The following is a 14,833-nucleotide window of genomic DNA, read 5'->3' on the forward strand; positions in this document are numbered from 1 at the left end:
GAGCCGAGCCGGTGAATCATCGGCTTCCGACACGGCTCGAGCTGCTCGGCTCGACTACCCATCACTAGGCACAGGCTGTGCCACCTCTTCCCGTATTCCCTACATCCACCCTCCAAGGTGTGCCCCGTCTCGAGCATGTTAGCCTAAGCCTCATAGTGGGAGTACCTTCGGAGGGGAATACTCGCCCGTGAGCGCCAGTTGGGTATCTCTGATCTAGACCAGGGGTCAGCAAACTTTTGAGACGGAAAAGCCCAAACCTGTATCTCATAGCAATTAAAAAATCATTTGAGAGCCATAAATATATTTGTACAAATAGGGAAAGTTTAAACTAGTTATAATATTAATTATATCTTTATTAAATGAAGAGTTTAGTTTTATTTTGCAGTTTCAATTTTACTTCAGGGCCACATGTAAGTACTCAAAGAGCCGCATATGGCTTGCGAGCCGCAGTTTTCTGACCCCTGGTCTAGACCAATGACCCATTTGAAATGTGTCGCTTTCACCTATATCCATAAGCTATCAACCAATCCAAAGCATATCCAACGTGAAAGCCTTGTTAATGCAAAATAGAAGCAACTCAGGATGTAGCATTAAAAGGCCCTTTGGTCCGTTTTAGTTCTCATACTACTTCTAAAATATTAAAACGTGCAGCTGGAACACCTTATATGTATCATTCAGACAATGTTTCTTCTCCTGACATGGGCGTAACCAGGTTATCAGTTGGGGGGGGGCAAAAATATTAACACATCAACTGCCACAGTGAAAAAGGATGTACGTAGCCAGACACACTTTATTTTAAAGTCATAAACCGTTGAAAATGTATGCATTTTGTTAATAGAGGCTGTTGGCCGTGTGTCAAATTATACTGCAATATTAAATATTAGGCAAAAATTTTGTAACTCTGGGAAGGGAGGGGGCAAAATCCAATTTTTTTCTTGTAGGGTGGGACAAAAGCCACCTTTTTTCCCCGTAGCTAGGCCCATGTCTCTTGACTATCTATTTTTCTCGAGTTATTCCCACTGGCATCTTGTACACATCTAGTCAGACAAATCAATGATACAATCTTCACCAGACGTATAAAATAAACAATTCCGACAATATATCGACCGCTATCGATGGGTTTTCGGAAACCACATGTCCGTAACATTAAAACTAGTACAGCGTACATAGAGTTGATAAAATAGAACACTTGATTAATTTAGTCTTTCTCACACTGACTGACAAAAGATTTTAAAAAAGCTGAACTAACAAACTGATAAAAATGAGCTTTGTAGGCACTTAAAGTGAAGACATAAGAATAGCTAATTATTTCAGTTAAAAAAAAGAATATTTCAACAGTTATAATTTATTATATTTATTATAAGGTTGACACCATATTTCAAACAGCTGTAAAATCAACAATTTAAAAATGTTTTTAAATCCTTCAAAATACGTTTAAATCACCAAAGACTACAACATATCCAACTAAAAATTTCAACAAAATCCGAAATGTTACTTCAAAAAGTGTCCGACTTCGCGTAGAATGATCTTATAGAATGAATTTTTGAAGTCTGAATGTAAAAAGAAAACTCTCAAATTCCGTTTCGTTGTGCGAATAGAAGTTATAGTTTTCCGCTATAATTTTATGAAAAATAAAAATCATCATGCAATGTATGTGAAAGAACTTTGTTGGCTCGAATTGATCTATATTGTAGAAATTTCTCGGTTTCCCCCGAATCACCTTCTATAACAAAGGTTTCCGTTTCAGCCGTGTTAATTAACGAAATAGTATGGTTGCCACTCGTAAAATTCCAATTAGCGGAAGTACCTACATCGATGTAGCATCTTAGATGGCGTAATCCTCGTTGTAGGGTTAGTCGTTCGCGCGAAAATGCACACGACAGAATAACGGTAAACGATTCGATGCACGTTTCTCCGGTTTCAAAAACCGCAAAACGGTATTGCCTTCTCGACATATCGCGTTGCAACACTGGCAAGAGTGTATCGCGAGAGGTTGTATATACAAAGTTTCCATTGACATTTAAATTAACTGATGCTACCTGAATTCCTAAAACGGACAATACACATCGTAATTTAATACATGAGTTCTAGTTAACATTTATTTTTTAATGCAATAATTTCTTAATTTAATTTTTTTTTTTAATAAACCAGTGATTTAGTTATTTTTAATTCAATAGTCATGTATAGTCGATGAATAATTATTTCATCTGTTTGTCCATGTCAAATAGTATTAGAAAATATTAATATTTAAATACTTTATATACATTTCGTATTTCATATTAAAGCTTACTATTCGCGTTTCTTATGTAACATGCGATCCAGTTTATCATTACTATTTATATGAATAATTACATAATGACTGTACATAGTCATGGAAGCTTTTCATAAAGATGGAAGTTTTTAGTATGAAACAATAACATGACATACAAATTTCGTCTGATTAGTTGAAAATTACGGAAGTCACACATTTTCACCTTGTTCAACCCTTTAAACAGTGTTTTGATAAATGTATAAAAATCATGATGTCCTGTTACAAAAATAGAAATAATTTTTTGGCAAGTCGGTAGAAATATTGAAAAATATTTTCTAACTTCATTGATTATAATACCCTCGCCTGAATATGCATATAGAGATAACTTAAAGTAAAACTTATCGGTAAAAGCACGAAATAAACAAAGTCACTTGCTGTTCGTAAAAATTGTTTACTAAAAAACGCTTTTATTCAATACTTAGCCAAAGAGTGCTCTAAATTATTGAACTAAATACATACAATATGTATATCGTATATTGCCAGCAAACTGCTACGTAACAAACAACCCAACAGACAATTTTATACACATACAATAGAATGAACCACATATTTACTCTCATACTTGGTGGAACAAATATAGTGACTATGCCAAAAGGTGCCAAGTGCTAGAATTTCTGAGTGTCGGATGTCAACAATTCTAGAACAAATCTGTATTGTTCTTGAAAATGCTATGACGGTATCTGACCTAACAAGTAAGTTCTGATCATCGCAATCGTGATCATAAATAACTCTAACGACAGAACGAGAAACAATACTTTCGATAATTTAATAAATTATACTTCAAAAAAAGTCTAAGAAAAACAATTTTAATCTAGATCAGAAGGAACTAGATTGTCCCAGAATAATTTTTCCTTTCACTTAATTGTTTCAAGCAAGACAAAAGTTAACACTAGAACTACTGACTGTTGAATGTATACTAAATTAAATTTTATAACACATTAAAGAATATAACATAATATAGTATAATATAAAGTATATGATAAAGTAAAACATAAACTAATTTGAGTAATTGTAAAATAAAAAATCTAATATCCATCATTTTAGCAAGTTTGGTAGTTCTAGTGTTAATATAGAATTCTCAACATTATATTTACTATTGTATTGGAAAGTTGCATATCTAACTGTGCAAAGTAAGCAAAACTTGCAAAAGTTTTTATAGCGTACTCAGTCAACTAAGGAACGAAAAAATATATCATCGCAAGCTCAATACGAAAATAATTTAAAATAAATCATTTGTTTTACTAAATAAGTTTTTAAATCTTTTGAAATATACTGTAAATTCCGGAGCGGGTAATTGACTACTTGTAACAATTAATAAATCATCAGTAAAAATTGTAAAATCTATTAATAGATTATGAAACAACAATCACTGATACCGCAAAGTGCGAGAGAGGTAAGAACTACTTCCATCACTTAATTTACCTAATTGTTCTTTTACCGTGTAACCACACTCAACACGAACGTTTTTCAAATACTTGTTTAAATTTCAAATTTTCTACGAATTATTCAATTAATATTGAATTACTGTCAAAGTTTTGTTTATGAATATAGAATACATAATCATAAACAACTATACCATTGTCCAAAAACTATTTCTGCTCCGAATTATCCTAGATGTACTATTACTGTGTTGGTACTATTTGAATTAAATAGAATCAACATTAAAACGAAATTAGGCGAACATATTAATCTAGAACTGGCCGTGGTGGAATATGTAAACTCCTTTTAAAAAACATAAGGAGTACCAGATATTATATTCTCGGCAGTAATGTATTATCCTGACACTCTCATACATTAATGTCAAATATTTTCTAACTATTTCGTAACTGTTCTACTTAGAAGTGACTATATGAAAGTATTGTAGTCTGGTATTTGTGCATGTCATTGTATTTATAAATTTCTGTATCCCGAAAGATTATGAAAAGCTTTAATTTTCTGCCGAACCAAATAGACGGTTATAATCTACAATGATTGGTTAGTTTTTACACTTCCTAAAGAAACATTGAATTTTACTCTTTTTATGTAATGTGTAAAAAACAAAAGACCTCGGGCAACATCCTGATAGTGATAGAGAACACTCTGTATCATAACTGAAAGAAGTATACCGTTGTTCATAAGTCATCAAACAGCTGGCAGTTCTTAGGAAAATATACATACGTATAATGTAAATTCATGAAGCTGTCGTATTGTCCCCTTTAATTTTTGTACAATCTAATGGAACACTTCCCAACCAACACGTCAAGTGTACAAATAATATAAACGTATTTTAGAATAATAATCCGCTGCAAATTGTATAATGGCTTCCTTAATATTTTAAAACAGACTGTCTAGGTCAGTTGAAACGGTCATTGCGAAACAGGATATTAGAATTCATAAACATTAACCTTTTTAAAATCTTATATTCATAAATATTAGAATTTTCCATAATTTATATCATTTCATAACTGCAAATCATTTTTACACTAAATTCATTACCATAAGTGTCTAATAAAGTACAAACGATAGTGTACGTTCCTGAAGATATTTATTGCATCAGGCGAATATTCGACATTTTATTAACATTTTATGTTTATGAAATATTATTTAGTGCTTCTGTATTAGGTATGCATTTCTTATTACCGAGTATCACAAGAAATACGTATGTAAATGCAGTACCTTCTAAGCTCAAACATTTAACGTATGAGAGTTAAGTGACGTAAGTTAGGCAAGTATCAATGGACGCACCGTTTCAAAAAAGTATGTCCTGTATTTCTTTTTCTGTTTTCTGGGTAATTTCATTATGGCAATTACAGAAAATTTTTATCTTTTTGATCAAGGAACTCTTCAACATTCTTTTCGATGAACTTTCAGTTCTTGAAATTTTGCTACGATATAGAAGGTTTTAGCGATCTGAATGAACAACATCTGCTGGTGTAATGTCTGTTAACATTTCGAGTGCATCGGGGAGATAAAAGACCCCATTCCCAAATTTGACCTGAACCTCTATTTTTGGAAAACATGCTCACTTTAAACCTCTTCTTTATTACTATCATTTTTTTTTTCTTTAATCTCAACTATTCTACCTGATAGTACAAACATTAAATTCCAAAAAATACTTCTATAACTTTCTTCGAAAAGTCCATAGTTTCGTAGTTATTTCAAGTTTTAAATCACTTGAGGTCACTTGTCCTCCATGTGCACTTCTAAGAACTTTTAGGATGTGTGCACTCGAAGTGTTAAGTAGGGTAGTAGCTGTACAATCTCTCAATGGACACAGTTTTGTATGTAGATTTTTACAGGTTTTTAGAGGTTTAACATCACAAATGTGCACTTTCTGCTCTCTCGCACTTTTTATCTAAATATTTCACGAATCCACAGACAGTGCATGTTTACCAGATCAATCAATCAATTATTTTTTAGTTTCTTCAACAAAACGATAAACACACTGCGCTCGAAACGCTCCTAACATTCCGAACAACCAAATATTAATGTCACGGTGGTTGCAGAAGGTCTTTCTACGTAAGCAATCGCGACTAGAATCCACACTTAACGCTAGATCTACCAACGTTGTCTGTATACTAATTTAACTTGTACGATATATTAAAGGTCAAATAAATTCCAACGGAGACGTCTTTATGATTCAAATAATTGTAAAACAAGAAATCGAAAGTCTGTTATTTGGAGTAATCTTAGTAGTCCTAGTCTTGAACACACACCGATATTAAAATGTACAAGAAAAAAAGAAACAGCACAATTTCGGTGCAGTTAAAAAAGTAGATTAAACTAGTTGATGGTAAGGAGAGAAGTGATTAAACTAGTTATTTATAGTAAGAACGTAGAGCTTCGTGCCGAAGAACAGAAGACACGTTGAATATCATCCGCTTTATTAATCAACTCGTAAATATCTATGAATATTGTGGATCCTAAGAAGTCTCGTTGGGTGGATCTGTGAGTGATTGGGTAAATATTTTCAATAGTGTATTATGTTCGATGGCTTACCGATCCGGAGCAATGCCAGAGCAATCGATGATTCATTTGGCGTGTGCAATAGTGTGCAATAATTACGACTGCGAAACTTTCACCAATGAACCCGTGAACAACTAGTAATTAAGGAAACTACGAGGGAAACGATAGCGACCGGTCGAAAGACCGCAAGGAACTGGCCAGTGGCCGCGACCCCACCATTGCGGTACACCGTCGCCGAGGACGCCAACAAATGTAAACATCACCACAGCTGATCGTCGTGGTATACAAGGTGATCCAACGAAAAACATACGATCTTTCTACCTGCTGTCCAATTGACATTACAAAAAGATATAACATATTGTATTACAAATTTTCTTCTTACCATCATTTGTTTTCTAATGCCATAAATGTAAATAGTATTTTATTTATAAAATACTATTTTTCCTACCTCGCAATATGTTTTTTCAAATTACTGCATTCTACGATTTCGATAACGAAATTCCTCTTTATTTGGTTACAGACCGTTTTTAATTGAAAACATAATAGAAACGTAATTCTTCTATTTTTTCAGACGTGGGAATATCAGATGGAAAAGAATAAAAAGGAATCGAGTATAATCGTGTTATCGCTTTCTACCTCGCTCAACGCGTTTTTATCGTAAAATATTTACCATTTTATATAGTATGCATTTACGAATTGAAGAAAACACGTGATTTTATTTTACAGTGAAAGTAAGATGTGCGTTAAGAAGACAAATCGTCTGTATAAAGAGATTTTATAATCGCAATAAAATGCTTAGTGTATTTCAACATAGAATATTTTTATAGATTCGGTTAACTTTTAATTACTTAATTAAGTTAAATATTATAGGTAAAATGTGTACGAGTAAATATAGGAATCTAAGAAAATTCACGTTTTGACTGACAAAACTATAAATGGTATTTCTGGTCATCGTATTGATCGCAACTCCAATCATCGTCATAAGATAAAAAAATAAGTTCTGTGTTGTGTTGTATGTGTCCGTTATAACTGTCTATCTCCTATAATATATATCTTGTTATAACATTTATATACTCAGCAAAGGCATGAAGGTGATTCTAGCAGACCGCCCAGTATAGCGAGTGTTCTGCGTAATGGTAAACCACGATATTTCGGGCAATTCTAATTGATAACAAAATTTCAACAGACGAGTTTCTTCTCGTTTCTTTGGAGTTTAAGATACGTCAATGGTTATGTATAGTGGACATCCGGTTGAGCCGTTAGGAGACACACGTGAGCAGCAGACATTGGGAATCACAAAAAACAACTTGACGAATTTATGGTCTGCTCACGGTGCCTTCCTTGTTTCCAAAAGTAGCGGTCTTCCAAACGTCCGTCTCATAAACCCGTGAAAAAAGCCTTAACAATAGTACTTATTATTTATTGTTTTGATTATTATAATTCTTGAACAATGCACTATACATCGAGACGCTTTCAATTGAGGAATTATAATAGTTTGCTTCAAAAAAATATTATTATCTGTGAATGTAACACTCAAAAGTAGCTACGCCAGCTGACAACCAAATAAAACTTCGCTTGTAAACAAATTTCAAACATATCTAAAACGATTCATTTCCGGACATAAGTTCACTATGATTCTTTTGTCTCTTTCAATGCGTTCTACCACTCTGTTCCATACTGTACTTAAGTTTGCGAAACACCCTATCGATAAGAGTAAACTTACGCAGGGTAATGTATGTTTTTTAGAAATGTGTACACAAAAACAATTAGAATATTAGAAAATAAATATTTCTCTGAAAATGAATACGTAAATTGGGGGACATAAGTATTCGTACACCATTTAAAAAGGAACAACTTTTTTCAAATTGATCCGAGTAACTTGAGTTTTTTTATGAACAAAAATTTGAAAACGTTGCTATTGGTCCCAATCGCGAAGAAAATAGTAAAGGTTGCTTTTTACAACATTTCTATTTAAAACTGTAATGAAAATTTAATAAATACATATCGAAGATTTATGTTAGTTATATACATGTTCAAAATTTCATCAAAATCGGTTAACATTGCGAGGACATACAAAGGATTAAAAATGTTGAAAATCACAGTCTTTTGCGACTTTCAACCTACAACTGTGGTAAATCTAACAATTCTTACAACTTTTGATGACTGTCACTCGTTTCTGTATCAACCAATTCCAATGAAAGTTTCAGTATGTATATAACTAACATAAATCTTCGATATGTATTTATTAAAATTTCATTATAGCCTCAGATTAAAAAGTTGTAAAAAGCTACCTTTACTATTTTCTTCGCGATTCGGTACAATTGCAACTTATTCAATTTTTGTATACACATCATTTAGTAAACTAATATCCCTAACTTCACAAAAGAACTCAAGTTATTCGGACCAATTTTAAAAAAGTTGTTCTGTTGTAAAGGGTGTTCAAATACTTTTGTCCACCACTGTATATGTTTTATTGTGATGTCTTGGCGTAGTTAAGATGTATGCCGATCGTAATAAAAAAAGTTCGTCCCTGATTTTCTTATACAATACTACATCCTGGTAGTTGACAAACTATCCCAGCGACTACAGAACGTATAAAGTAAGTAATACATCTGTCCAATCAACTGTTGGGATACGATATTTCCAACGATTGGATCCCAGTGCGTACGCCACTTTAAAGAAAGTTAAAACGTTTATCAACGTAACAACGACATATTGGAAAGAACTTCGATTTATACAACCCTATAAAGTGTGAAGACTCTGATTAGAATATAATACAAACATATTATAATAGAATAATACATATAATATTGAGGGTTACCGATTATATTCTTTACATGCGACTATCTGTCAAATTATTCGTTATTCAAAAAAATGTTTTAAATAAAACTTACTCTATGTATTAGCTGTCATGATTCCAATTAGAGTACCAAAGACATTTTTGCATATTATTAATTAATTAATCCCTATATAGTATTATATATAATACGTGATCTGTTGTAAGTACAATAATATAAAAATATTTATAATGGAGTCACCAAAAAAGAATGTACTGAATTATCATGAAAATAAATCGTTTACAAACTTATATATTTTCTGTCAATTAAATTACACTATATGTATAGACCTTGCCTTAAACGTTTCTCACGAACAACTCCATAATTATAGCTAGACATAATAATAAGAAGAATTTGATATATATATATAACACTATATATTATAGTATTTTAATCATAATCCTTTGCTACACATATTGTGACACGACCTTAGAAAAACAAACTGTTCCTGCAATTTGATCCAACGTAACTATAAACCGCAAAATAGAATGTTGATCTGCACAAGCATTCCGTTCGTGTAGCAGGTCACTGCTCGCGAATCTTGACCTGTGACAATAGGTATATGTATAAGCGTGATGTTTCCACACGCATTCAACAACTTTATTTTCGAATGCATAGCAGACAACGAAGGGTTTAAAGTTCACTGCTATATACCCAGGACCAGCAGTCTAGTAGTTGTACCGTATTAGAATTATTAATACAAGCTTTTTTTGAAAAAAAAAATAATTTTTTTATCCGTAAAAATTTTTATTTCAACATATTTTTCTACAATACTTACATATACGAAGACGAAAAAGAAAATATTCTACTAAAAACATTAATTTTATTATTTCTAGTTATACAATACATAAAATATAGTCACTACTAACGCAGTGTGGTCGTTTTAGCTTATTTTCTGAATTCGCGTTATGTTATAAAAGCAATATATTATAAAAACGCACAACAATTATCTTTGTAATCATACACCGACAGTAACGTCTTATTAGTTGTACAAATAACAAAGAAAAGCGCTAAATTATTACCTACATACATGACACAACAAGAAATAACTGACTGTACATGTTTCTATGTATTGTTATTTAAAATGCATAGGCGTAAATTTTACCTTACTCTGTATCAGTACCACAATGAATGAAACTGATTGTTGAAATAAAAACAGTCAATGTTTAATAACATATATTTTTATTATGTCACATGTACACATGTAACGTTTGAGTCAAAATAAATTAAAATATATTTTTTTAATCTAATTCTAATTTCAATTATTTGTTAATTTAATTGTGTAACTGTGAAGTCCATAAGTACAGTAACATCAACATAAATAAAAGAAGTGTTGTATGAATAAATTGTACTTTATTTTAAAACAGTTGAACAACAAAAAACGTAATACATATAGTTTTGTAATGTTATATAAAAATATTTAAGTTAGTTTGTAGTATTATGCGTATGTAAATAAATATAAATAACTAGGAAAGATGAAAAATATTTTCGACTAGATTAACTAGAAACATACAGCAAAGTGTACAACCAGCCAGGAAGTACTATATAAGAAAAAATAAGTCGGAAACCAACAAATTTTTTCGTTTCGGGTTTCGTCTTTGAGAAAATTGGGTTTGAATGTTTAAATTAAACATTCATCTAAAACGGGAGTATTCGTGCTCACAACAAGTAGAAAGGGTCTGCAATGGATAGACACTTTAAAGATTTTTAAAAAATTTTTAAGTTTCATTGTGTCACAAACAAAGCATCACCCGAAAAAATGATCTTCTTTCTTGATTTATTTTTTCCTATAAAATCACTATCTGCCCGATATACTACCCCATCTCAAACACATCATATAAAAATATATACATACTGAATGTATGCGTATATATACGTAATATATACGTATATGTATACAAAATAATATAAGTATCTACAAATAACACATTTTATTTGAAGTAACCGCTGAATATTAGCTACTTACTACACACTAATGTGGCAATGCGTTTCATTTGAATTTTTATAATGCTTGAATAGACTTTCTAGAAATAAATTTAACTTCATTTATATCACCATCACATTACTATTAATCAGTCATGTTACCCACTTTATTAATATTCATAATAAGAACTAAGAAGTTTGTTCCTAACATTCTTAAATACTTTGAAAATATGTATAACTAAATATAAGTACACACTATAAATTAATGTCTTCTAGTTAACTCAATTCACTATAGGTAACAGAACAATTCATAATATTTATACATATAATATGTTTACAGAAATAACTCTTATCACATTTTCGAAACAATAAGTCCTAAGAATCATTCATATTTGTATGATCTTGATGTGCGCAATTTGATGATCTCATTTCTCATTAGCGATGTGTTCCTTATGCATTAACACATTCAAGACCAACGTATTATCACAAGACTATCCCCAGCAGCCAACAACGTTTACGTACCATCTGTCCATGACCCATATCTGAGTCATCGGTATTAAATGTGTTAAACTCGATTAAATACATAATAAAGATATTCTGACACCTTGGAAGACTGTTAGTGTATCAATAATTTCAATTTTTTTCATATTTTTATATATCATTCGTACTCGCTTATGTTAATTATTCAACACTTAAAACTGTATATTTATTCAAACATTTTATTGTTCTTAAATTTTGAAAGAATTAAAAACGAATTTCCTTCCCCTTTCTTCTATGCTTTTATAAACCTGAAACCTTATTTTGTGAGCAAGTATACAAAGAATAATAACTTTTCCTTAATGAAATTTTTGTTAAAAAATATCCACATGATTTCTCACAGGTGATTTTGCTGCATTCGTATAATATTACAAACAATGTAGTTATTAGAATAATACAACGATAATTCATCAATTTGATTTTTATGAATTTTGTCATGTAAAGTACTAAATCATTGTTAATTTATAGTGAAATAATATATGAATAAGTACAAATTAGCATATGAATGACAATGAATTATTACATAGTAGTAGTAGGTTGTAAATAATTACATATTTGCAAGCATAAAATCAATATGGACAATATGTTATATTAAATATTTAAAAATAATTTTATTTTCTCGTTTTAAAAGTGTAAAGAAATTATTCTATTGTTATACTGAAACCTGAGGCACTGATGATGTAAAAAATCCAGATAGTCAAATACAAATGTCATTTGCTAATGACAATCTACTTTGATGACACTATTCCACACTACACATACTCTCCTGAAGTGGGTCTATACCCATTGTCCATATCACTACTGAATCCGTACTGACGTTTACTTCAGAACAATTATCATATGTGTTTGAAGAACTTATTAGACCACCAATCTGCATAGTCGCATTGTCTGAAAAATAAAATGTCTTTCGGTTACAACATGCAACGCACAAATACTATTTTAGAATTTTTTACTTACATGCACATATAACAGACATAAAATAAAACTTTGAATAAAACTCAATAAAATAGCCATTACAGATTTGTTTAACATTATGAAACCCATAATATTGAAAATGAATATCTGTTCAATTTCTGTTATTATTAAGTAATCCAGAAAAATATGAATCCAAGTAAGTATTTGCAGTTTAATAATGTATTATTTATATGTATATAGTATTAATGTAATTAAACTAACACATACTTAAATTCCATTTTAAACCAGTTGTGCTTATACAGTTGACAGGTGTTCCAATTGGTAGAAGTCCACACCAAGTATTATTTTGTACTAAAATATTAGGAATGGATATACTATGAAAACCTGGTTTCAGAACCCATGTTAATGAATCACTAGCAATTTGAATAACCTGAAATAAATCAATTTTAGCACTATTACAATCATGCCCATTTCTTCACACTTGAGGTTGGAACTAATCAAGGTAATATGTATGATAAATATTAAGACTTATGTAATATGATGATTTTTGCGAAATTTTGCAGATTTGTAAAGTGACCACAAATAAGAAACCTAGTTTATTTTAGTTACAATAATTCAATTACTTACAATAATCTACCATCGTTTGACATTTTTTTAAACAAAATAATAGTTTTTTTTTTAATTTATAGTTTAAGATTTGTTATAGTCTTTTAATTTTCTTTGCTCATACATGTACCTTACTATTTTCTATCATAAATCACATACAAAATTCGTTTACAGAACTATCTTCTACGTTGAATAATTGTAAGACTTTACTAGAAAGTAGTTTCACCTATCACACAAGAAATGTAATATCCAAAAACCTATGTTTCATAAAAATGTATAAAATATAATTACCTGTATTTGACCAATAAGTTTGTCACTTTTATAGAGTGTATTAATATTTCCAACAATATGATCAAATCTTCCTGAAGAATCTACGAATACATATACTGCCTTCAACTGTAAACAATAATTTTTAGTAATTATTATTAAATATTGCTCACATAAAAATTTTAAACATTCAACATTACATTTATATGTTTTTTCTTGGCATACTGTCTCAACTGACGCAAAGCTTTTGTGTAGTCAGAATGATCCTGATCAGGTGTTTCAATAATCACTGAACCCATAGATCTTAACTTCTCAAGAACTGCAGGAGAACAGCTATCCATGTCACCAGTAATTAGATTAGGTACATATTGAGAATGTTTTCCATTTAAAAGATCTATACCTTGTTCTTTTAAATAATCTACCCACCTATGCGTTCCACCATCAACAGTGACATTAATCTGAGCTAAATAATATACATATAGTTACACAGAAAATTAAACATACAGTAATATAAAACATAATAATAGAAGTAAATAAAAGAAATTAGTGCTCAATTTAAGTATCTTATAAAACTTTTTAAATGTAAATAGCTTTCTTGTTGATTCAAATCTATAAACATAAAATTGAGCATATGAGTTGAGAATTGTAAAGAATGTAAAGTTTTTGTCTTTTCAAGAAAATATTATTTTCTCCAGTGAAACCAACATTACCTTACATTCTTTGGATGAAAGAGAAAGAATATACATACGACCACTCATTTAAGTTCTTAGTTTCAGAGCATACTCAATTTTATGAATAGCTGTACTTATGAATACATTACTTTAGGCAAAGTTTACAAAACGCACATTCGTGTTAAGTACTTTGAGACAGAGAAACATACCATTTTCCCAAATTCTAAATAAAATGTCATGTTTCCAATGAAGTGGACGATTCAATATAATTACTGCATATTTACATTGCGGTGAACAATCAAATATTTTAAGAAGATTCCATTCTGTTTTACCAAGGTCCGTATCATGTTGCATCATAAAACTTGACTTATCTTTCTGCGAAACTAAAACGCGATCCAGAGGTTGGGTTATAGGGTACAAATTCTTTACTTTGTTATTTAAATCATTCAAACACTGTTTTGAATTGTTTGAATTATGAACGTTTCATGCAATTGTGAAAAAATACTTGTGTAAATTTAAATATTTGACATTCACTAGTTTTGTTCAAAGATTATATATGTAACTTACGTAACAGTTGCCGGAATCTATTCGCGACGAAACTGAATTTCAAAATACTTCTTTTAAGATTACGCATAAATAATATATATGTATGTATATATATTTCTATCATATGAGATAACATAAATAGGGAGATAGCATCTTATATATGTACATATTCTATTGGCATCTAAGTACATACATAAATATCAAACCATTTCTCATCCTAACCTTTTCTCCTTTTCTGCACAAGAACTGAACATTATAAATTATGTATGTAGATA

The 14,833-nt window shown here is 30.6% G+C and overlaps 2 protein-coding genes across 2 annotated transcripts in view; both read right to left on the bottom strand.

The window, feature by feature from the left end:
* The window catches only part of LOC107191204 (V-type proton ATPase 116 kDa subunit a), a 57,140-nt gene extending 50,710 nt beyond the window's left edge, over positions 1-6,430 (bottom strand). The window contains exon 1 of the mRNA XM_015580181.1: positions 6,290-6,430. The gene's annotated coding sequence lies outside the window, so the exon portion shown is untranslated. The remainder of the gene's footprint in view (positions 1-6,289) is intronic.
* Positions 6,431-12,145: 5,715 nt separating this feature from the next.
* Positions 12,146-14,616, bottom strand: LOC107191213 (thiamin pyrophosphokinase 1). The gene is made up of 6 exons (XM_015580196.1): positions 14,580-14,616; positions 14,222-14,465; positions 13,542-13,804; positions 13,366-13,470; positions 12,736-12,898; positions 12,146-12,441 (listed from the first exon to the last, which is right to left on the bottom strand). The coding sequence occupies exons 2-6, from the start codon at positions 14,367-14,369 to the stop codon at positions 12,296-12,298; spliced, it is 825 nt and encodes a 274-aa protein (XP_015435682.1). The 5' UTR covers positions 14,370-14,465; positions 14,580-14,616; the 3' UTR covers positions 12,146-12,295.
* Positions 14,617-14,833: the final 217 nt, after the last annotated feature.

Source organism: Dufourea novaeangliae, unplaced genomic scaffold, assembly GCF_001272555.1.
Source record: "Dufourea novaeangliae isolate 0120121106 unplaced genomic scaffold, ASM127255v1 scaffold235, whole genome shotgun sequence".
Taxonomy (NCBI): Eukaryota; Metazoa; Arthropoda; class Insecta; order Hymenoptera; family Halictidae; genus Dufourea; species Dufourea novaeangliae.